Source organism: Ranitomeya imitator, chromosome 5 (genome assembly GCF_032444005.1).
Source record: "Ranitomeya imitator isolate aRanImi1 chromosome 5, aRanImi1.pri, whole genome shotgun sequence".
NCBI classification, from domain to species: domain Eukaryota; kingdom Metazoa; phylum Chordata; class Amphibia; order Anura; family Dendrobatidae; genus Ranitomeya; species Ranitomeya imitator.
The window spans coordinates 667,294,803-667,319,956 of NC_091286.1; the positions used below are offsets into that span (position 1 = coordinate 667,294,803).

Genomic DNA, 25,154 nt, shown 5'->3' on the forward strand with positions numbered 1-25,154 from the left:
AAAAAATATATAAAAAGTAAGATTATATCGTTAAGCTGAAACTAGCTGGTCTGGTATTCGCACCAAATAAAAACTTCAAAAGTCAAAATGTCCAAGGTTTGCTGCAATTTTTGTGTGATAATCACGTTTAGTACAACCTGTCATGTCCCACGACTTAGGAATCATACAGTATTGCATTGCGATCGTATTGTTGCTGTTGCGCTACTATGAAACCAGGTTTGCCTTTTACAAGTTTGTCCTGTCTTTCTCCCTGTAGCCCAGCTCTGATGTATGTAACTCCTCCCTTCTTCCTCCTGTGTCACTGTATGTCAGCCATATTCATCTGAGGCTCATCTCTGTATATCTCTGGTTCAGAATACTCTTTTTACCTACTGCAATTGTTCATATCTACAAGAATTCCGCTTAAAAATAAACCTTCTTCTGGAATTTTCATATATGCCTCTGCAGTCGAGTTAAAGCTATCTGACGTTTCCTTCATGTAACTACTGGTTCCACACAGTCATAGAAATATGGTTTCAAGAGCCACATACTTTCGGCCTAGTTGTGTAGTCAGAATAAATGACATTCATTAGAAATAATAGTTTAATAATTTTATTGCAACAATTTTTTAAACATTTCTAATATCTTCTCGACATCCAAATTCACTTCCAGTGGGAGCAATTTCGTATGTCACTATTTATTAGAGATCAGCAGATCGATTTGAAGCAAATCAAATTCGCTTGGAATTTTTATCCAAAATTTGAATTTAGAATATTTGAGGATTCTATTCGCTGCAATGGGACAAATGCCAAATGTCAATTTGTTGGATTAATTTTGAAGCATGGAATGAGTGAAGAAAAATATATATAAAGTGTATAGATAATGCTCACTTCTTGGCAGCCTTCAACTGTCGAGCTGTACAGATCACTCTGGCTCCAGTGTCTCCACCGGGTGGGCTCTGGTACAGACATAGCCTCACAACTTCATGGCATCGGGTGATGAAGCATGTCCTGATGCATCATCAGGCCTACTCAGTACCCTGAGACATCATGATATTATGAGGCCTAATCCACAACCGAGGCACTGAAGAGTGACTAGTGCCAGAGGGAGTAGAACAGGTGGAAAAGCTATTTTTTATAACCTTGCATTTATTAAGCTTTGTGGTCTTCCAATATCTCCGGAGTAAAATTTCAAATTCGATTTGCATGAAATAGATTTGACATGAATCAAATTTCACAAAAATCACACAAATCTGCAGAATCTGAATTTCCCCTCTAGTCCTGTAGTTAACTGCTCATAAGGCTAACCCTAAATTACACATTTAACCATAGCATGACATGACTGCCTATTATGCAGCTGAGTTTTCCTCTTATGAAAGACGGCAAAGGCTGAAGTGAGGACCAGCATGTAAACCTCCATTGTCCTTTAACAATTAGCAAATCATTTTTCTTAGACTTGCTCATTTTTATCCCTAATATTTTATAGAAAGATTCTTCAACTTGAAGGGCAACTATAAATTGGCTATAGATGCACACTATGTCTCATCCGCGAGGGATTGCACACAATTCATAGGGTAATGGAGGATTCAAAAATCCCACTGCAGGTGAAAGGTCTAGCTTTGCCTCTGATGGAGCCTTGAATGTGAAGTTCTGGAGCAGGGTTGTGAAGAACAGGAACATTTCCATTTTTGCCAAGTTCTCTCCGGCACAACTTCTTTTACCTGTTTAAGAAAAAAAATAGAAAAAGAAAGCACATTTCCGGTGATCAGCTATATTGATCATCCATGTTATAGAGCAGGAAGAGCTAGCTTTGTTTTATTTATTTATTTTTTTCTCAGAAAACCATAAATCAAAATGGTATACAATGTAATTGAAAGAGTTAGTCATATTTTGGAAGATTTTTTAGGACTTTTAATTTTAGCAGATACGTTGGAGTTTGAGTACCTGGTTATAGGTGATACAAATTAATTAGCAGGGTTATCTGTGTTGAGTGGACAGGAGACAATTAAACTTGCTCCTTCCTACATCTGCAGCTCTTGAGTAGCCGGCCTAGTGCAATGTCACATGACACTGCAGCCGGCTAATCAATAAATAAGACAGGGATGCTGAGTGAGGTGATGCTCCAGAAAATGCTTGCGGAGTCCCCGCGCTGCTCATCATTTTCACTGCGGTAGAGTTTGGGAAAAGGAGGAGGTGGCACATGCACAGACTGAGATATTGGCTCCTGAGATTTTGGGAGACGAGAACTCAATTTACACATGCACAGTATGTTAACAGTCTCTTCTAATGAAGGAAACCGAGATTTCCAAAAAACATAAGGACTAGGATTTGTGGACACCACCGGCCTGGGCTCCCAGATCGCTCTTCTTGTAGTTCCATGTTTCTTCTACTTCCCCCAGAACATCTCATGCATCGCCTATATGGGGGTCGCCTTGCTGGAAACTTTTTGGTGACTGTGACCCTGGATCTTGCAGGACTTCACAGGGGCGAGTGGGCTAAACATCTACTCTGATATTGCATCTTATTCCTCCTCTCTATGTATGTAAGAGATATTTTACCTATTTTATCTAGTATTCGCTGTATTTTTTACAGTGTAAGGGTGGATTAAATCAGGTTGACTCCTATTTTTTATCAGTACATCTAAATATATTTTCTACGTCATATTTATTCAATGGCCTAGATGCCTATCCATTTTACAACTTGACTGGGTACCTATCCCAAGATATCTAAAACAGCTAATAATGCATATACGGTATATTTTAATATTTCTTATATTATATTATTATAGTGCTTTTCATCCATTGCTATTACATTTTTCTTCAAAATAAAGTTATATATTGTGGCCCATTTTCTTTGTCCTCTGTGTATGAGCACTTTCTTGCAGGGGTTCTTGTGTTTATTTTGTCTCTGGGCGAATGCATAGCACAGAGGTATATGCCTGTTTTTGGTTTTCATGTATACAGTCCTTCAGAGACTGATTGATTGAAACCGCTGATGCTGTTGTGATCACAGAACTAACAAATATTTAAATAAAAAAATCAGTACAGTATCAGCACGCGAAATAATGTTTAACCCCTTAGTGACCGAGCCAAATTTTTGAAATCTGACCAGTGTCACTTTATGTGGTAATAACTCTGCAACGCTTCAACAAATCCCAGTGATTTTGAGATTGTTTTTTCGTGACACATTATACTTTATGATAATGGTAAATTTTGTTCAACATTTTTTGTGTTTATTTATAAAAAATATCAAAAATTTGAGAAAAATGTTAAAAAATTAGCAATTTTCTAAATTTGAATGATTATCCCTTTAGTTCAGATGGTCATACCACAGCAAACCATTAATAAATAACATTTCCCACATGTCTGCTTTACATCAGGACCATTTGTAAAATATTATTTTATTTTGTTAGCAGTTTAGGAGGTTTAAAAATGTAGCAGCAATTTTTCATTTTTTCAAAGACATTTACAAAATTTATTTTTTTAGGGACTTATCCATGTTTGAAGTGACTTTAGGGGTCCCATATATTGGGAAACCCACAAACGTGATACCATTTTAAAAACAGCACCTCCTTACATATCAAAAACTGCAGTCAGGTAGTTTATTAACCCTTCAGGTGCTTTACAGGAATTAATGCAAAGTGGTATGACAGAAATGAAAATGTGTATTTTTACCACCTAAATGTCTTTAACTTCTAAACAGATTACTACAGCCGACAGACTCTAAGGCCGCTATTTGGCCATGAATTGCCATGGCAAACATGAGGACAACAAAATCATGATCTGAGGGCACCAATTGGGACAAAGAAGAAGCCCCCACGCTCTGTTAACCATTTATAATGATGTAGTCACTATTGACAGCAGCATCTAAGGGGTTAAACAGATTTAGATGGTGCAAATACTGATCGTGGCTGGTACAGCAAGTTGTCAGCTATAGTGTACTACTGACAGATGCTGGATTGTCACCTGTATGGGGAGGCTATTCTCTTATATCTCAGGTCAGTTAAAAGACGTATTGGCGGTCATTAAGGGGTTAAACCAAGGTAAATTTTGTGGTACAGGTTCTACAGTTCGCTTTACGTTGTATAAACGCATGATGCCATTAAAGTGGAATGAAAGAAAAAGACTTACCTAATGAGAAGGGAATGAAGGCTTCGTTCTTCTTAAATTTTCCTTCTGAGTCAAGAAAGTGCCCAGGATAAAACTCCTCTGGCTTCTCAAAATAAGCTTTATCTCTAAGAGCAGAGTGAAGTAATGGAATGACAGTTGTGCCCTTGAGAAACAAAAGATAATATAAATTACCATAAAAAATAAACAATATAATTAAAATATTATAAACATACATAATTTATTAAAATACTAAATGGGAAACTCACCCACAAATTCCAGACTTATGGTATAAAAGAAGTCTCCTAACCTTTGGAAGATTATAACCCCTGAATGTGATGTCCGTAGTAGTGGCATGTGGGAGGCTTCCAGGTACGACGTCCCCAAATCGTTGAATTTCATGAATGACAGCATTAGTATATGGCATTTCTTTTCTATCTTCTACTTGAGGTTGAGCAGATCCAATAACATTTTCGATTTCATTTTGCACTTTTTCTAAAAGGTAAAAATGGTATGTATTGTGAGTGACAATGCAAATTTTGAAAGATATAAAATAAAGTAGAAGTTCAATATGTTAGACCTGTAAGACAATTTTTTTTATTTTGATATTCTACACTTTCGTTAAGAGCATCCCTACGCTCTCACAAATCACTTAAGCATCTGCTCACTCTTTCTATGCTCCTTCTCCTGGTTGCAGGAGACATCTCTCCCAACCCCGGCCCCCTATGTTATAGGAAGTCAAACCTCCCAACTGCTACAATCAGAAACCCCTCTAACCTTATTTATATTCCATGCATGGCTTCTGTCTCTTTCAATTGTGCCCTTTGGAATTCTCGCTCAGTGTGCAATAAACTCTCCTACATCCATGACTTCTTCCTTTCTTATTCTCTTAATCCTGGCTCTTACTGAAACCTGGATCCAGCAGTCAGACACCACCACTGCTGCTGTTCTTTCAAATGGTGGACTACACTTTTCTCATACCCCAAGATCGGACAACAGAGCAGGTGGAGGCATCGGTTTGCTCCTTTCACCCAAAGGTACCTTTTAAGGTTATCCCCCAAGTACCCTCACTTGTCTTCCCTACTTTTGAGGTCCATGCAGTCAGCCTCTACATCCCCTTCTCCATGCGAGTGGCAGTGGTGTATCGTCCTCCGGGCCCCTCCCATCAGTTCCTGGATCACTTTGCCACATGGCTTCCACATTTTCTCTCCTGTGACATCCCCACCCTCATCATGGGTGATTTCAACATCCCCATTGCTTTTCCCCTCTCCCCATCTGCTTCTCACCTTTTATCTCTAACCTCCTCTCTGCCTCTCGCAGCATACTAACTCTCCAACGCATGAAAATGGAAACTCCCTCGACTTGTACTTCTCCCGGCTTTGCTCAGTGGATGATTTCACAAACTCCTCTCTCCCGCTCTCTGACCACAACCTACTTCCATTCTCTGTCAAGAACTACCATCCTGCTCAGGTCACCCCACTTTCCACACTTATATAAACATGCAGGCCATTAACACCCAGAAACTTGTGAAGGACTTGCAGTCCTCATTGGCCCCTATCTCCTCCCTCTCATGTCCTGATTCTGCATTGAAGCATTACAATGAAACCCTGCAAAGTGCCCTAGATGAAATTGCACCTTCTATACATATAACAACTTGGCACAGACAGCGACAACCGTGGCAAACGCTGCAAACACGTTTCCTGCAGCTGTGCTCCAGCTGCACCGAACGTCTGTGGAGAAAATCTAATCTACCCGGAGATTTCGTCCATTATAAGTTTATGCTTAAAACATACAACTCTGCCCTTCACCTCTCCAAACAAACCTATTTCAACACCCTCATCACCTCACTATTCAATAACCCTAAACGTTTCTTTGACACTTTTCATTCCCTACTCAACCCATGAGTGCAGGCCCAACCACGGATCTCCAAAGAAAAAATTGACCACATCCGACAGGAAATTATCTCCCAATCTCTCCTCATATCATGCACTGTCCTCCCTCCCCCACTGTATCTAGCTCACTTTCTGACTTTGAACAAGTCACAGAAGAAGAAGTAATCAGGCTTCTTGCATCTTCTCGCCCGACCACTTGCACCAGTTACCCCATTCCGTCTCATGTCCTCCAGTCCCTTTCCCCTGCTGTCATCTCTCACTTAACAAAAATATTCAACCTCACTCGCTTCTGGTATCTTTCCCTCCTCATTTAAGCATGCCATAATACTGTACATCCATTACTTAAAAAACCATCCCTCAAACAAAACTGTGTCACTAACTATTGACCTGACTCTAATCTTCCTTCATCTCTAAACTCCTCGAACACCTGGTCCACTCCCTTCTTATCCGCTATCTCTCAGATAACTCTCTTCTCGACCTTCTTCAATCTGGTTTCCACTTTTTATACTCTACTGAAACTGTCCTCACTAAAGATTCTAATGATCTTCTAATAGCTAAATCCATTGGTTACTGCTCCATGGTAATTCTCTTGGATCTCTCTGCAGCATTCAACACTGTGGATCATCAGCTCCTCCCCACTATGCTCTGCTCCATTGGCCGTAAAGACACCGTTCTCTCCTGGTTCTCTTCCTATCTCTCTGTCTACTCTTTCACTGGATCTTTTGCTGGTTCCTCTGCCTCTCATCTTCCCCTTACTTTTGGGGTTCCTCAAGGATCAGTCCTAGGCCGCCTCCTCTTCTCTTTGAATACTGCCCCTATTGGACAAACAATCAGTAGATGTGGGTTGCAGAACCATCTCTATGCTGATTACATCCAATTATACACTTCTGCTCCTGATATCTCGCCTGCCTTTTTTAGAAAACACCTGTGATTGTCTTACCGCTGTCTCTAACATCATGTCCTCCCTCAATCTGAAACTGAACCTGTGAAAAACTGAACTTGTGTTTTCTCCCTCTACTATTCTACCTTTGCGTGACATTGCCATCTCTGTGTGTGGCTCCACCTTTACTCCCAAGCAACATGCCCACTGCCTTGGGGTCATACTTGATTCCGAGCTTTCATTCACCCCCCATATCTGATCACTGGCTCACTCTTATTATCTGCATCTCAAAAACATTTCTAGAATTCAACCTTTTCTTACTTTTGACTCTGCAAAAATTCTTACTGTTTCTTTTATTCATTCTCGTCTGGACTATTGTAACTCTCTACTAATCGGCCTCCCTCTTACTAAACTCTCCTTTCTCCAATCTGTCCTGAATGCTGCAGCCAGGAACATATTCCTCACCAACCATTATTCCGATGCCTCTACCTTGTGCCAGTCATTACACTGGTTACCCATCCACTCCAGAATCCAGTACAAACGTATTACCCTCATCCACAAAGCGATCTATGGCTCAGCACCACCCTACATCTCCTCCCTGGTCTCAGCCTACCACCCTACCCATGCTCTCAGTTCTGCTATTGACCTGAGGTTAACTTCCTCAATTAGAACCTCCCACTCCCGTCTCCAAGACTTTTCAAGTGCTGCACCAATTTTTTGGAATTCACTACCTAGGTTGATATGATTAATCCCCTATCCTCACAGTTTTAAGCGTGTCCTAAAAACGCATTTGTTCAGACTGGCCTACCATCTCAATGCAATAACTTAACTATCCCTGTGTTGCCCAATCAAAAAACAAACCATAATCAGGTTCCTCGCATCATGTTCTCATACGCTTTATGCATTTAATAGCCCTCTGTGTCTGTACTGTTACATATTTAGGCTAATTGATTCATGCAGCTTTACATGAACACCCGAGTCTTACACTATGGCTGGTCCGAACAATGAAAGCAATTGTTACCATCCACCTCTCGTGTCTCCCCTTTTTCCTCATAGTTTATAAGCTTGCGAGCAGGGCCCTCATTCCTCTTGGTATCTGTTTTAATCTGTGTTTATTGTTATGCTGTAATGTCTATTTTCTGTGCAAGTCCCCTTTACAATGTAAAGTGCTGCAGAATATATTTGCGCTATATAAATAAAATGTATAATTATTATTATTATTATTATTATCGCCAAGATTCTATCATGCAGTAAGTGTAATAATAATATTAGTAAATAACAACAATTAGAAATGTAGAATAGTTCCCTTGATTAACTATGTCACTTAACCTTTAGCTTAGGTATCCATGGTTACAACCACTTATGTGGCAACATTTATTCAGCTGTTAAAGGAAACAATGAATTTAACCCCTTCACCCCTGTTTTCACCTTCCTGACCAGGCAAAATTTTACAATTCTGACTTCTGTCACTTTATGAGGTCATAACTCTGGAACGCTTCAACGGATCCCAGTGATTCTGAGATTTTTTTTCTTGTGACATATTGTACTTTACGGTAGTGGTAATATTTCTTTGATATGACTTGCATTTATTTGTAAAAAAAAATGTAAATTTGGTAAGTTTGCAATTTTCAAAATTGTAATTTTCATGCCCTTAAATGATAGCTATAGCTCACAAAATAGTTCATAAATATCATTTCTCACATGTATACTTTACATCAGCACAATTTTGGAAACATTTTTTTTTTTGTTAGAAAGTTATAAGGGTTAAAAGTAGTGTTGAGCATTCCGATACCGCAAGTATCGGGTATCGGCCGATACTTGCGGTATCGGAATTCCGATACCGAGATTGGATACTTTTGTGGTATCGGGTATCGGTATCGGATCAATAGGGATGTGTAAAATAAAGAATTAAAATAAAAAATATTGATATGCTCACCTCTCCGGCGGCCCCTGGACATCACGCTGGTAACCGGCCGGCTTCTTTGTTTAAAATGAGCGCCTTCAGGACCTGCGAATGACGTCGCGGCTTCTGATTGGTCGCGTGCCGCCCATGTGACCGGCACGCGACCAATCAGAAGCCGCGACGTCATTCTCATTCACAAAACTCCTAATTCTAGGAATTAAGGACCTGCGAATGACGTCACGGCTTCTGATTGGTCGCGTGCCGGTCACATGGGCGGCACACGACCAATCAGAAGCCGTGACGTCATTCGCAGGTCCCGAAGGCGCTCATTTTAAACAAAGAAGCCGGCCGGTTACCAGCGTGAAGTCCAGGGGCCGCCGGAGAGGTGAGCATATCAATATTTTTTATTTTAATTCTTTATTTTACACATCCCTATGGATCCCAGGGCCTGAAGGAGAGTTTCCTCTCCTTCAGACCCTGGGAACCATGAGAATACCTTCCGATACTTGATGTCCCATTGACTTGTATTGGTATCGGATATCGGTATCGGCGATATCCGATATTTTTCGGGTATCGGCCGATACTATCCGATACCGATACTTTCAAGTATCGGACGGTATCGCTCAACACTAATTAAAAGTTGACCAGCAATTTCTCATTATTGCAACAAAATTTGCAAAACCATTTTTTAGGGACCACCTCACATTGGAAGTGACTTTGAGGGGCTTATTTTACAGAAAATACCCCAAATTAACACCATTCTAAAAACTGCACCCCTCAAGGTACTCATAACCACACTCAAGAAGTTTATTTACCCTTCAGGTGCTTCACAGGATTTTTGGAATGTGGAAGGAAAAAATAAACATTTACTTTTCTTTCACAAAAAGTTTCCTTTAGACCTGATATTTTTAACTTTTTCAAGGGTAACAAGAAGAGAAATTGGACTAAACATTTTGTTGTGCTATTTCTCCTGAGCATGCCAGTAGTGTATCATTCATATGTTTCGTCAAACTCAATTTGACAGGTGCCCCGCCCTATCAAAGTGTGTCAAAGTGTGCAACCCCGCCCCTCCCCTGTCTGACAGCTGGTAGCCAGCTGTCCCTGAGTCTGGCTGATTTCCCCTTTTGATATAGTTTGATATATTTTAATTTGATGCAGTTTGATATTATCCCCGTATTTGTTTTATATTAGATTTTGATAATCTCCTATTAGATGGACCCGTTATATATTTGATGCAGTTTGATATTATCCCCGTATTTGTTTTATATTAGATTTTGATAATCTCCTATTAGATGGGCCCCTTATATACTTATATCCTATTAGATGGACCAGTTATATAATTATATCCTAGGATTCTCATTTTTTTTTTTTTACACATGGTTTATAACACCAGTCTCATTATATGGGCACATTATGTATGTGACCATATTACATCACCCACAAGTAAGAAGCAGCGTGTTTTATATGATTATAAAAAAGCAAAGACACGATATTGTAAAAGTTTAAAAGATTTTATTGATACAAAATAAATACATCTCAAAGACATTTCAATACTATAAAAATTCTTCCAAAATATATAAATAGTATCACAAGTACAATGAACGTACATCATTACACTGCTTACAAAATAATTAATATAGCATTACAAGGCGAGTACAGCATTTATCCAGTACATTCTTTACATCGTGAGCCACATGGTTTGTAGCATCGGTAGAGACCTTTTTTTAGGTAACAGAGTTCCGCGTGTGGAACCTAATGACGGGGAATGTAAAGATTGAATTGTACGAGGCACTGGAGCTAGCTTCTGCGGTGTAGATACAGCATGTGTCTCACTGCTGGAAATTTTAATTCATCTAAAAGCTTCCTAGTAGCAGGGTTACCCACAACTGTAGACGGTAAATTTAGCTCAGCCATAATAATTTCAACAGTCTAAAAGATCTAGTTCTGGACTACCCACGCAATTCTGCCGCAGAAACTCAGAAACGTATTGTCGTACAGCAGTCGTTCATTGTGAGAAATAAAAAGTACTGGGATATTGAAACAAGGCCATTACGCAAAACACAAAAGTGCGTTTATACAAAGCGGTGACTATTAGACAATTTCACAACATTACCTTTTGGGTATTAGCCGCGTATTGTGATGGATACACGTCTGCAGCACCCATTCTCATGCATTCTAGCAGGTCCGTCTAATTCTGGAAAGAGCTTTTTTGTAAAACAGATGCTATATAATATTGAAGCTAATTTTCTCAGAAACCTGATAATATTGTATGGTTTTATTCATGTTGGCAAAAACTATATGATGAAATCTCTCTCTCTTTTCCCCACGCCAGATTTGTGGAGGGTCTGCCGAATACATTCGTAGATGACGAATTATTCCCACCGGAGAAGGTGAATTTGGCGATTGTTGATGATCTCATGGAGAGTGCTAGTGAAAATTGTGAGATAGAAAAAGCCTTTACCAAGTATGTGCACCAAGTATGTGCACCACAGAAATCTCAGCATTTTCTACCTGGTTCAACACATATTTTGTCAGGGTAAGAAAAGCCGTACGATAAATTTAAACACAAAGTACATGGTGCTTTTTAATAACCCCCGAGATAAATTACAAATTTTAACTCTGGATCGTCAGATGTATCCCAGAAAAACACGTTTTTTCCTAGAAGCTATTGAGGATGCCACACGGGACCTTTATGGGTATTTGCTTGTAGATTTGAGAGCTAATACCCCTGAGGATCTGCGCTTAAAGGGAACCTGTCACCTGAATTTGCGGGACTGGTTTTGGGTCATATGGGCGGAGTTTTCAGGTGTTTGATTCACCCTTTCCTTACCCGCTGGCTGCATGCTGGCTGCAATATTGGATTGAAGTTCATTCTCTGTCCTCCGTAGTACACGCCTGTGCAAGGCAAGATTGCCTTACACAGGTGTGTACTACCGAGGACAGATAATGAACTTCAATCCAATATTGCAGCCAGCATGCAGCCAGCGGGTAAGGAAAGGGTGAATCAAACAACTGAAAACTCCGCCCATATGACCTAAAACCAGTCCCGCCAAATTCAGGTGAAAGGTTCCCTTTAAGGACTGGGTTGTTTCCACCGGCATTGCCTGCTGTCTATGTTCAAAAGAAAAACACTTCTAAAAAGTGAATTTTACCCAGCATCAGACATTCTACGCTGTGTGCGTTGTGATGTAAAGATGTCTGAGAGGCTCCGGCGTAACTGGGCGCTCTTAAAAACCCTGGTGAAAGCAACCCCCGCTGTCAGAAAGTCTATTTTGCGCAATGCAAGCAATGATTTAATTACAGCCATAGGCGAGATTGCTTTAAACATCTTAAAAGGCAGGATTCCGCTGAAAGAGCGCCAAAAAGGTATATTAAAGAAGTGGCGTAAAGCTATAAGAACCCTGAGCGACAGATCTCAGCCCATAAAGAAAAAGAAGCGCCTACTAAAGCAGGCCGGCGGGTTTATCGGCCCTCTTTTAGCTTTTGCAATTCCAATAATAACAAGCCTGCTCGCCGGAAGATAATGGAGCATACAGAGAAAATGTATCTAGTGCCCAAACAGGCGCTAGACAAACTAAGACCCGGTGCTACCGATAACATCCGCGACAGTGTTATTCGACGGCTTGATGGTGAAATTAGCGACATTTTATAGCGTTGTGATATTCCCGATGATGTGAAAATTAAAATGCATAGCTCCGTGCTACAGCGCTACTTGGTACATACGAGGCACAGCTCAAAAGAAGTAACGGCTTTAAATCTCGTTAGCACTCCTGATCCTGATCAGCAACAATTGCCAAATACCGACTCTGATAAAAATCAAGAGGTCGCTGAAATTGTCAGTCATATAAACCAAAGATATAAAAAGAATGCTGAATTTTTACTAAACAGGCTGCTGCAGAATAAAAATGTTACAGCCTGGAATAATAAAGCTGAATTTATTTTCAAAGGATCCGTAATACCAGGGTCTAACTTACTGGATTTGGTACGTAGTACGACGCAGAGTCATGCTCTGAACAGCAGAAATTTACCTCCGGGTTGGGATTCATTTATACAGGCTATGGCCGAGCTAAATTTACCGTCTACAGTTGTGGGTAACCCCACTACTAGGAAGCTTTTAGATGAATTAAATATTTCCAGCAGTGAGACACGCTCTGTATCTACACCACAGAAGCTATCCCTGATGCCTCGTACAATTCAATCTTTACATTCCCCGTCATTAGGTTCCACACGCGGAACTCTGTTACCTAAAAAAAGGTCTCTACCGATGCTACAAACCATGCGGCTCACGATGTAAAGAATGTACTGGATAAATGCTGTACTCGCCTTGTAACGCTATATTAATTATTTTGTAAGCAGTCTAATGATGTATGTTCATTGTACTTGTGATACTATTTATTTATTTTGTAAGAATTTTTATAGTATTGAAATGTCTTTGAGATGTATTTATTTTGTATCAATAAAATCTTTTAAACTTTTACAATATCGTGTCTTTGCTTTTTTATTATCGTATAAAACACACCGCTTCTTACTTGCGGGTGTTGTAATATGGCCACATACATAATGTGCCCATATAATGAGACTGGTGTTATAAACCACGTGTAAAAAAAAACAAAATGAGAATCCTAGGATATAATTATATAACTGGTCCATCTAATAGGATATAAGTATATAACAGGCCCATCTAATAGGAGATTATCAAAATCTAATCTAAAACAAATACGGGGATAATATCAAACTGCATCAAATTAAAATATATCAAACTATATCAAAAGGGGAAATCAGCCAGACTCAGGGACAGCTGGCTACCAGCTGTCAGACAGGGGAGGGGCAGGGTTACACACTTTGATACACTTTGATAGGGGCGGGGCACCTGTCAAATTGAGTTTGACGAAACATATGAATGATACACTACTCATGCTGATACCCCAAATGTGGGGGAAATCTACTGTTTGGGCGCATGACAGGGCTTGGAAGGAAGGAAAGGAGCACCTTTTGACTTTTTGAATGTAAATAATTAGTGGTTGCCATGTTGCGCTTGGTGAGCTCCTGATGTGCCTAAACAGGCAAATCATGCCACTCAGTGACATGATTAGATGTCTGCGTTATCCGATTCAATATTTTTGTTTGACATAATGTGGTAATGTTGAGAGGGTTTCTGATTTAACTGTTTTAAGGAGTAGTCTCTTTTTTGTTATTATACTGTATTGAGTGATGTACAGGGTGGGGCATTTATATGGATACACCTAAATAAAATTGGAATATCAACTTCCTGTTTGTGGCACATTAGTATATGGGATGGGGAAAACTTTAAAAAATGGGTGGTGACCATGATGGCCATTTTGAAATCGGCCATTTTGGATCCAACTTTATTTTTTGAATGGGAACAGGGTCATGTGACACATAACACTCATTGAGAATTTCACAAGAAAAACAATGATGTTCTTGGTTTCAACGTAACTTTATTCTTTCATGAGTTATTTACAAGTTTATGACCACTTATAAAATGTGTTCAAAGTGCTGCCCATTGTGTTGGATTTTCTATGCAACCCTCTTCTCCCACTCTTGACACACTGATAGCAAACCTCAGAAGAAATGCTAGCACAGGCTTCCAGTATTCATTGTTTCAGATGCTGCACATCTCGTATCTTCACAGCATAGACAATTGCCTTCCGATGACCCCAAAGATAAAAGTCTAAGGGGGTCAGATCGGGAGACCTTGGTGGCCAATCAACTGGCCCACAATGATCCATCCACTTTCCAGGCCACCAAGGTCTCTCAATCTGAAATTTGGTGGAGGATTGTTGTTGATCTGGAGATGCTTCAGCAAGGCTGGAATTGGGCAGGTTGTTCTTTGCGAAGGACATATGAAGCAAGCCTCTTACAAGGTTATCCGGGAAAAACAGTTGATTCCTTCTACTCAAGCAATGTTCCCCAACTCTGAGGACTGTTTTTTCCAGCAGGACAATGCGCCATGCCACACAGCTACATCAAGGTGTGAATGAAGGACCACCACATCAAATCCCTGTCATGGCCAGCCCAATCTCCAGACCTGAACCCCATTGAAAACCTCTGGAATGTAATCAAGAGGAAGATGGATAGTCACAAGCCATCATACACCAAATAAATGCTTAAATTTTTATACCACGAGTGGCATTAGGTCACCCAAAAGCAGTGTGAAAAACTGGTGAAAAGCATGCCGAGACAAATGAAAGCTGTGATTAAAAATCATGGCTATTCCACAAAATATTGATTTCTGAACTCTTCCTGAGTTAAAACATTAGTACTGTTGCTTCTAAATTATTCTGAACTTGTTTTCTTTGTATTATTTGAGGTCTGCAAGCAATGCTTTTTTTTGTTATTTTGACCATTTCTCATTTTCAGAAAATAAATACAAAACTTGGAACTTCAGAGAGATGTTGTCAGTAGTTTATAGAGTAAAAGAACAATTCACATTTTACTCAAAAATATTACCAGAAAGAGAAAAATCAGACAAACTGAAAATGTTGCTGTTGTCTCTTAATTTTTGCCAGAGCTGTATATATTATATATATATATATATATATATATATATACAGTACATATATATATATATATATATATATATATATATATATATACAGTACATATATATATATATATATATATATATATACAGTACATATATATATATATATATATATATATATATATATATACATATAAATCAAAACCTTTATTTTTCTGTTTACAAAGCTTTGTGATGGTTTGTTTGTTTTTGTGATGGTAATATATATTTTTTGTGTGTGTGTGATTTTATTTTACCTTACAAAAATACAAATTGCCTAATATCTGTGCACATAATGTAGCTAAACAACCATACATACATCCACTTTATTCAGAATGGGGCTGCAGACCCCTGTGCTCATTGTCATGGAGCCCCAATCTCAAGATCGCTGGGAGTCCCAAGAGGTAGGCACCCAGCAATCAGCAAGCTATTCCCTACCTCTTTAGATAGGAAATATCATATTTTGGTGTGGGAGAAGAGTAAACTATTGCCGGCAGTATGTTATAATTGCTGGAATGCACTTTTTCACTGTCTAACCTTGAATACAGATACATGATTAAAATTAATCAAAAACAAGAATTCTATACTCACTTTGTACACAGGTTTCTCTTAACTAGTTTTCTGAAAGTTCCCTGCATTAGTTTTATATATGTCCCTGACTAATGACACTTCAAGTATACCGATGTGTCCATCAATACTCTTTTACCAATCTCTCATAGTATAGATTCATATACAGGTGCTTTTCACTAAATTAGAATATCATCAAAAGTTAATTTATTTCAGTTCTTCAATACAAAAAGTGAAACTCAATGTGTAGAGTCATTACAGACAGAGTGATCTATTTTAAGTGTTTATTTCTGTTAATGTTGATGATTATGGCTTACAGCTTATGAAAACTCAAAAGTCGTTATTAAAGTAAATTAGAATACTTTAGAACACCAGCTTGAAAAATAATTTTAAAGTCCAAAATGTTGGCCTACTGAAATGTATGTTCAGTAAATGCACTCAGTACTTGTTTGGGGATCCTTTTGCATCAATTACTGCATTAATGGGGCGTGGCATGGAGGAGATCAGCCAGTGGCACTGCTGAGGGGTTATGGAAGCCCAGGTTGCTTTGATAGCAGCCTTCAGCTCGTCTGCATTGTTGGGTCTGGTGTCTCTCATCTTCCTCTTCACAATACCCATATTCTTTATTGGGCTAGGATCAGGCAAGTTTGCTGGCCAATCAAGACCAGTAATACTGTTGTTTTTACACCAGGTATTGGTACTTTTGGCAGTGTGGAGAGGTGCCAAGTCCTGCTGAATAGTTAAATTTCCATATTCAAAAAGCATTGTCTGCAGAGGGAAGCATGAAGTTCTCTAAAAGTTCCTGGAAGATGGCTGCTCTGAATTTGGTCTTAATAAACACAGTGGAGCTACACCAGGAGATGACATGGCTCTCCAAACCATCACTGATTGTGGAGACTTCACACTAGACCACTAGAAGCTTGGATTGTGGCCTCCACTCTTCCTCCAGACTCTGGGACCTTGATTTCCAAATGAAATGCAAACTTTACTTTCATCTGAAAACAACACCTTGGACCACTGACAACAGTCCAGTTCTTTTTCTCCTTGGCCCAGGTAAGACGCTTCTGGCGTTGTCTATTGGTCATGAGTAGCTTGATACAAGGAATGCAACAATTGAAGACGATGTCCTTGATACGTCTGTGTGTGGTGACTCTTGAAGCATTGATTTCACCAGCAGTCCACTTCTAGTGAATCTTCCCCAAATTTTTGAATGGCATTATCTTAACAATCTTTTCAAGACGGTGGTTATCCCTGTTGCTTGTGCACCTTTTTCTACCACACTTTTTCCACACAACTTTCCATTAATATGCTTGGATACAGCACTCTGTGAACAGCCGGCTTCTTTAGAAATGACCTTTTGTTGCTTACAATCTTGCAGAGTGTGTCAATAACTGACTGCTGGATATCTGTCAAGTCAGTAGGCTTCCCCATGATTGTGGAGTTATTGAAACAGACTAAGGGACCTTTATAAACGCTTAGGAAGCCTTTGCAGGTGTTTTTGTTAATTATTCTAATTTACTAAGATAATGACTTTTGTGTTTTCATTGGCTGTAAGCCATAATCATCAACATTACCAGAAATAAACACTTGAAATAGATCACAGTGCTTGTAATGACTTTATATAGTATGAGTTTCACTTTTTGTATTGAAGAACTGAAATAAATTAACTATTTGATAATATTCCAATTTAGTGAGAAGTAGGGTTGAGCGAAACGGGTCGAACATTTTCAAAAGTCGCCGACTTTTGGCTAAGTCGGGGTTTCATGAAACCCGATCCGACCCCTGTGCGGGGTCGGCCATGCGGTACGCGACTTTCGCGCCAAAGTCGCGTTTCAATGACGCGAAAAGCGCCATTTCTCAGCCAATGAAGGTAAACGCAGAGTGTGGGCAGCGTGATGACATAGGTCCTGGTCCCCACCATCTTAGAGAAGGGCATTGCAGTGATTGGCTTGCTGTCTGCGACGTCACAGGGGCTATAAAGAGGCGTTCCCGCCGACCGCCATCTTACTGCTGCTGATCTGAGCTTAGGGAGAGGTTGCTGCCGCTTTGTCAGAAGCAGGGATAGCGTTAGGCAGGGTCCATTAACCACAAAACCGCTTGTGCTGCAGCGATTTGCACTGTCCAACACCACCCTCGGTGTGCAGGGACAGTGGAAGTTTTTTTTTTTTTCCCCTCAGCGCTGTAGCTCATTGGGCTGCCCTAGAAGGCTCCCTGATAGCTGCATTGCTGTGTGTACGCCGCTGTGCAAACCAACTGCTTTTTTCAAAGCACAAATCCTCTTGTTCCTTCCTTTCTGCACAGCTATCTTTTTTGTTTGTCCACACTTTTTATTTCATTTGTGCATCAGTCCACTCCTTATTGCTGCCTGCCATACCTGGCTGAGATTACTGCAGGCAGGGAGATAGTAGCTGCCTGCCATACCTGGCTGAGATTACTGCAGGCAGGGAGATAGTAATTGTAGGACATTCCCTGTTTTTTTTTTTTTTTTTTTTTTGGTGGGAGATTAAGATTGGCAATTTGGCATTTCTGCTAGAGTGCCATCCCTGTGTGTGCCATCTCTCTCACATAGTGGGCCATAGAAAGCCTTTTCATTTTTCTGTATTTTTTTTTGTGGGGTGTATAAATTCTCCCTGATAAAAATACAGTGGGAGATTAATATTGGCCTTTGGGCTTGTGTGCCAGTCCTGAGTGTGCCATCTCTCTCACAAATAGTGGGCCATAGAAAGCCTATTTTATTTTTTTGGGGGTTTTATAAATTCTCCCTGAAAAAAAGGGAGATTAATATTGGCCTCTGGGCTTGTGTGCCAGTCCTGAGCGTGCCATCTGTGCCAGCCCTAGGCGTGCCATCTCTCTCACAAATAGTGGGCCATAGAAAGCCTATTTATTTTTTTTTTTGGTTTTATAAATTCTCCCTGAAAAAAAGGGAGATTAATATTGGCCTCTGGGCTTGTGTGCCAGTCCTGAGCGTGCCATCTGTGCCAGCCCTGAGCGTGCCATCTCTCTCACAAATAGTGGGCCATAGAAAGCCTATTTAATTTTTTTTTTTGTTTTATAAATTTTCCCTGAAAAAAGGGAGATTAATATTGGCCTCTGGGCTTGTGTGCCAGTTGTGAGCGTGCCATCTGTGCCAGTCCTGAGCGTGCCATCTCTCTCACAAATAGTGGGCCATAGAAAGCCTATTTAAATATTTTTTTGGTTTTATAAATTCTCCCAGAAAAAAAGGGAGATTAATATTGGCCTCTGGGCTTCTGTGCCAGTCCTGAGCGTGCCATCTGTGCCAGTCCTGAGCGTCCCATCTCTCTCACAAATAGTGGGCCATAGAAAGCCTATTTTATTTTTTTTTTGGGTTTTAGAAATTCTCCCTGAAAAAAGGGAGATTAATATTGGCCTCTGGGCTTGTGTGCCAGTTGTGAGCGTGCCATCTGTGCCAGTCCTGAGCGTGCCATCTCTCTCACAAATAGTGGGCCATAGAAAGCCTATTTAAATATTTTTTTGGTTTTATAAATTCTCCCAGAAAAAAAGGGAGATTAATATTGGCCTCTGGGCTTCTGTGCCAGTCCTGAGCGTGCCATCTGTGCCAGTCCTGAGCGTCCCATCTCTCTCACAAATAGTGGGCCATAGAAAGCCTATTTTATTTTTTTGGGGGGTTTTATAAATTCTCCCTGAAAAAAAGGGAGATTAATATTGGCCTCTGGGCTTGTGTGCCAGTCCTGAGCGTGCCATCTGTGCCAGCCCTGAGCGTGCCATCTCTCTCACAAATAGTGGGCCATAGAAAGCCTATTTAATTTTTTTTTTTGTTTTATAAATTTTCCCTGAAAAAAGGGAGATTAATATTGGCCTCTGGGCTTGTGTGCCAGTTGTGAGCGTGCCATCTGTGCCAGTCCTGAGCGTGCCATCTCTCTCACAAATAGTGGGCCATAGAAAGCCTATTTAAATATTTTTTTGGTTTTATAAATTCTCCCAGAAAAAAAGGGAGATTAATATTGGCCTCTGGGCTTCTGTGCCAGTCCTGAGCGTGCCATCTGTGCCAGTCCTGAGCGTCCCATCTCTCTCACAAATAGTGGGCCATAGAAAGCCTATTTTATTTTTTTTTTGGGTTTTAGAAATTCTCCCTGGAAAAAAAAAGGGAGATTAATATTGCCCTTTGGGCTTGTGTGCCAGTACTAAGCGTTCCATCTCTCTCTCTCTCTCAGTCAGTGGGCCATAGAACGCCTATTTTTGGTTTTATTTGTTTTCTAAATTCTCCCTGAAAAAATCATTTTATTTTATTTGGTTTCTAAATTCTTCCTGATAAAATCATATTTTTTTTATTATTTTTATTTCTAAAGTCTCCCTGAAAAAAAAAAAAAAAAAACAACCAAAAAAACAGTGGGAGATTAATATTGGCCTTTCTGCTTGTGTGCCAGTCTTGACTCCTGGGTGTGCCATCTCTCTCTCTCTCTCTCTCTCTCTCTCTCTCTCTCTCTCTCCAATTGTGGTCCATAGAAAGCCTATATTTTTTTTCCTTGATTTGGGTTCTAAAATCTACCAGAGAAAATAACTACATCAATCATTGGTAGAAAAATATTGGCCTCTGGGTTTGTGTGCCACCCCTGACTCCTGTGTGCGTCATCTCTCAGTCAGTGGGCCATAGAACGCCTATTTTTGGTTTTATTTGTTTTCTAAATTCTCCCTGAAAAAATCATTTTATTTTATTTGGTTTCTAAATTCTTCCTGATAAAATCATATTTTTTTTATTATTTTTTTTTCTAAAGTCTCCCTGAAAAAAAAAAAAAAAAACAGTGGGAGATTAATATTGGCCTTTCTGCTTGTGTGCCAGTCTTGACTCCTGGGTGCGTCATCTCTCAGTCAGTGGGCCATAGAACGCCTATTTTTGGTTTTATTTGTTTTATAAATTCTCCCTGAAAAAATCATTTTATTTTATTTGGTTTCTAAATTCTTCCTGATAAAATCATATTTTTTTTATTATTTTTTTTTCTAAAGTCTCCCTGAAAAAAAAAAAAAAAAAACAACCAAAAAAAACAGTGGGAGATTAATATTGGCCTTTCTGCTTGTGTGCCAGTCTTGACTCCTGGGTGTGCCATCTCTCTCTCTCTCTCTCTCTCTCTCTCTCTCTCTCTCTCTCCAATTGTGGTCCATAGAAAGCCTATATTTTTTTTCCTTGATTTGGGTTCTAAAATCTACCAGAGAAAATAACTACATCAATCATTGGTAGAAAAATATTGGCCTCTGGGTTTGTGTGCCACTCCTGACTCCTGTGTGCGTCATCTCTCAGTCAGTGGGCCATAGAACGCCTATTTTTGTTTTTATTTGTTTTATAAATTCTCCCTGAAAAAATCATTTTATTTTATTTGGTTTCTAAATTCTTCCTGATAAAATCATATTTTTTTTATTATTTTTTTTTCTAAAGTCTCCCTGAAAAAAACAAAAAACAAAAAAAAAAAAAAAAAACAGTGGGAGATTAATATTGGCCTTTCTGCTTGTGTGCCAGTCTTGACTCCTGGGTGTGCCATCTCTCTCTCTCTCTCTCTCCAATTGTGGTCCATAGAAAGCCTACATTTTTTTTCCTTGATTTGGGTTCCAAAATCTACCAGAGAAAATAACTCCATCAATCATTGGTAGAAAAATATTGGCCTCTGGGCTTGTGTGCCACTCCTGATTCCTGTGTGCGTCATCTCTCACTCAGTGGCCCATAGAAAGCATATAGTTTGTTACATTTGTTTTCTAAATTCTCCCTGCAAAAATCTATTTTTTTTTTTTTTGGGGGGTTTCTAAAGTGTTCCTGAAAAAAATAAAAATAAAAAAAAAATAATAGTGTGACATTAATATTAACATTTGTGCTTCAGTGACAGTCCTGCGTGTGGGGCATCTCTCTAATTTGCAGCCACCAAAAAAAGAGTGTGTAACATTGGGCCTGATTTTCGCTGTGGTCTCACCAACCTGTAAAGGGGTAGCTAAATCATACTGAAGTTATAGCTCACCGTGTAAGTTGTGTGACTGCAACAAATAACGTTAGTTTGGTTACGTTTTTAAAACAATGAGGAAGTCTAGTGGAAGAGGTCGTGGCCGGGGGCGTTCATTGTCAGCTGGTAATGAGGGTAGTGGTAGTGGTGGAGCATCAGGTGGTCGTGGGGGAAAAAATATTGCACCTAAGTCTGGAGCTGTGGAGCCAGGTTCGTCGTCCGGCTACACAAGGCCTCGAACGCTCCCTTTTCTGGGATTAGGAAAACCGCTTTTAAAGCCGGAGCAGCAAGAGCAAGTTTTGGCTTATCTTGCTGACTCAGCCTCTAGCTCTTTTGCCTCATCTCGTGAAACTGGTAAAAGTAAAAGCAGCGCGTCGTTAGTGGATGTTCACGGTCAGGGACAAGTCACTTCCTTGTCCTCTTCAGCAAAAACAACAACAGAGAAGAATGCAGCAGGCGACACAACGGGTTACTCCATGGAGCTCTTTACACATACCGTCCCTGGCTTAGAAAGTGAAGCAGTTAACAGTCCATGCCCATTACAAATTGAATCTGACATGGAGTGCACTGACGCACAGCCACAGCCAGACTACTATGCTGGTCCTTTGACTCAGACCACAACATTGCCCTCGCAGGGTGCTGATCAAGAATCAGACCCTGATGAGACTATGTTGCCCCATCACGAACGCTATACCACCGAACGACACGGTGACACAGACGAAGTTGCGCAGGAGGTACAAGAAGAGTTATTAGATGACCCAGTTCTTGACCCCGATTGGCAGCCATTGGGGGAACAGGGTGCAGGCGGCAGCAGTTCTGAAGCAGAGGAGGAGGAGGGGCCGCAGCAGGCATCAACATCGCCACAGGTTCCATCTGCCGGGCCCGTATCTTGCCCAAAACGCGTGGCAAAGCCAAAACCTGGTGGAGGACAGCGTGGCCATCCGGTTAAAGCTCAGTCTGCAATGCCTGAAAAGGTATCCGATGCTAGAAAGAGTGCAGTCTGGCATTTTTTTAAACAACATCCAATTGATCAGCGCAAAGTCATCTGTCAAAAATGTTCTACTTCCTTAAGCAGAGGTCAGAATCTGAAAAGTCTCAATACTAGTTGCATGCATAGACATTTAACCACCATGCATTTGAAAGCTTGGACTAACTACCAAACGTCCCTTAAGGTTGTTGCACCCTCGGCCAATGAAGCTAGTCATCAACGCAACATCCCTTCCGGCAGTGTAGGACCACCATTTAGCGCACCACCTGCTGTATCTGTGCAGGTATCTTTGCCAGGCCAAAGCAGTCAGGGTCAGGGAATCACCAGTTTCGTAGTAGGAAACACTGCATCTAGGGCACCGGCGGCAACAATACCATCTCCCACCGTCTCTCAGTCTGCCATGTCCACCGGCACCCCCGCTAGTTCCACGATCTCCAGCTCTCCAGTCCAGCTCACCCTACATGAGACTATGGTTAGAAAAAGGAAATACTTAGCCTCGCATCCGCGTACACAGGGTTTGAACGCCCACATAGCTAGACTAATCTCGTTAGAGATGATGCCCTACCGGTTAGTTGAAAGCGAAGCTTTCAAAGACCTGATGGACTACGCTGTACCACGCTACGAGCTACCCAGTCGACACTTTTTTTCCAGAAAAGCCATCCCAGCCCTCCACCAGCATGTTAAAGAGCGCATCGTCCATGCACTCAGGCAATCTGTGAGCACAAAGGTGCACCTGACAACAGATGCATGGACCAGTAGGCATGGCCAGGGACGTTACGTGTCCATCACGGCACACTGGGTAAATGTGGTGGATTCAGGGTCCACAGGGGACAGCAAGTTTGGGACAGTTCTGCCTAGCCCACGGTCTAGTAAACAGTTGTCTGTAGCCGTTCGCACCCCCTCCTCCTCCTCCTCCTCCTCCTCGTCCTCCTGCAGAAGCAAGAGCTCGTCCACAGACCGCAGTCGCACAAACACTCCATCCGCACCTGCCACTGTTGCACACCAGGTCTCCCATTATGGGGCAGCTACTGGCATACGTCAGCAGGCTGTATTGGCTATGAAGTGTTTGGGCGACAATAGACACACCGCGGAAGTTCTGTCCGAGTTCTTGCAGCAAGAAACGCAGTCGTGGCTGGGCACTGTAGATCTTGAGGCAGGCAAGGTAGTGAGTGATAACGGAAGGAATTTCATGGCTGCCATCTCCCTTTCCCAACTGAAACACATTCCTTGCCTGGCTCACACCTTAAACCTGGTGGTGCAGTGCTTCCTGAAAAGTTATCCGGGGTTATCCGACCTGCTCCTCAAAGTGCGTGGACTTTGCGCACATATCCGCCGTTCGCCTGTACACTCCAGCCGTATGCAGACCTATCAGCGTTCTTTGAACCTTCCCCAGCATCGCCTAATCATAGACGTTGCAACAAGGTGGAACTCAACACTGCACATGCTTCAGAGACTGTGCGAACAGAGGCGGGCTGTTATGTTTTTGTGGGAGGATACACATACACGGGCAGGCAGTAGGATGGCAGACATGGAGTTGTCAGGTGTGCAGTGGTCGAAGATTCAAGACATGTGTCAAGTCCTTCAGTGTTTTGAGGAATGCACACGGCTGGTTAGTGCAGACAACGCCATAATAAGCATGAGCATCCCCCTAATGCGTCTGCTGATGCAAAGTTTGACGCACATAAAGGATCAGGCGTCTGCACCAGAGGAAGAGGAAAGCCTTGATGACAGTCAGCGATTGTCTGGTCAGGGCAGTGTACATGACGAGGTACCGGGCGAAGAGGAGGTGGAGGATGAGGAGGATGATGGGGATGAGTATATTTTTAATGAGGAAGCTTTCCCGGGGGCACGGGAAATTGGTGGCGTGGCAAGGCCGGGTTCTGGTTTTTTGAGGGACACAAGTGACGTAGATTTGCCTGCAACTGCCCCTCAACCAAGCACAACCGCAGATTTGACAACGGGAACTTTGGCCCACATGGCGGATTATGCCTTGCGTATCCTCAAAAGGGACACACGCATTACAAAAATGATGAACGATGACGATTACTGGTTGGCCTGCCTCCTTGATCCTCGCTATAAAGGCAAATTGCAAAATATTATGCCACATGAGAACTTGGAACTAATATTAGCAACAAAACAATCAACTCTTGTTGACCGTTTGCTTCTGGCATTCCCTGCACACAGCGCCCGTGATCGTTCTCACACGAGCTCCAGGGGCCAGCAGACCAGAGGTGTTAGAGGGGCAGAAATCAGAAGTGGCGTTGGCCAGAGGGGTTTTCTGACCAGGTTGTGGAGTGATTTTTCTATGACCGCAGACAGGACAGGTACTGCAG

At 41.1% G+C, this 25,154-nt stretch overlaps 1 protein-coding gene across 1 annotated transcript in view; it reads right to left on the reverse strand.

Moving 5' to 3' along the window:
* Positions 1 to 577: 577 nt before the first annotated feature.
* Positions 578 to 25,154, reverse strand: part of LOC138638737 (cytochrome P450 2C23-like) — a 341,556-nt gene continuing 316,979 nt past the window's right edge. Inside the window, exons 8-10 of the mRNA XM_069728283.1 lie at positions 4,395 to 4,579; positions 4,109 to 4,250; positions 578 to 1,699 (exon numbers count right to left, since the gene is read on the reverse strand). Coding sequence (XP_069584384.1) covers positions 1,521 to 1,699; positions 4,109 to 4,250; positions 4,395 to 4,579 — 506 coding nt within the window. The 3' untranslated portion in view covers positions 578 to 1,520. The remainder of the gene's footprint in view (positions 1,700 to 4,108; positions 4,251 to 4,394; positions 4,580 to 25,154) is intronic.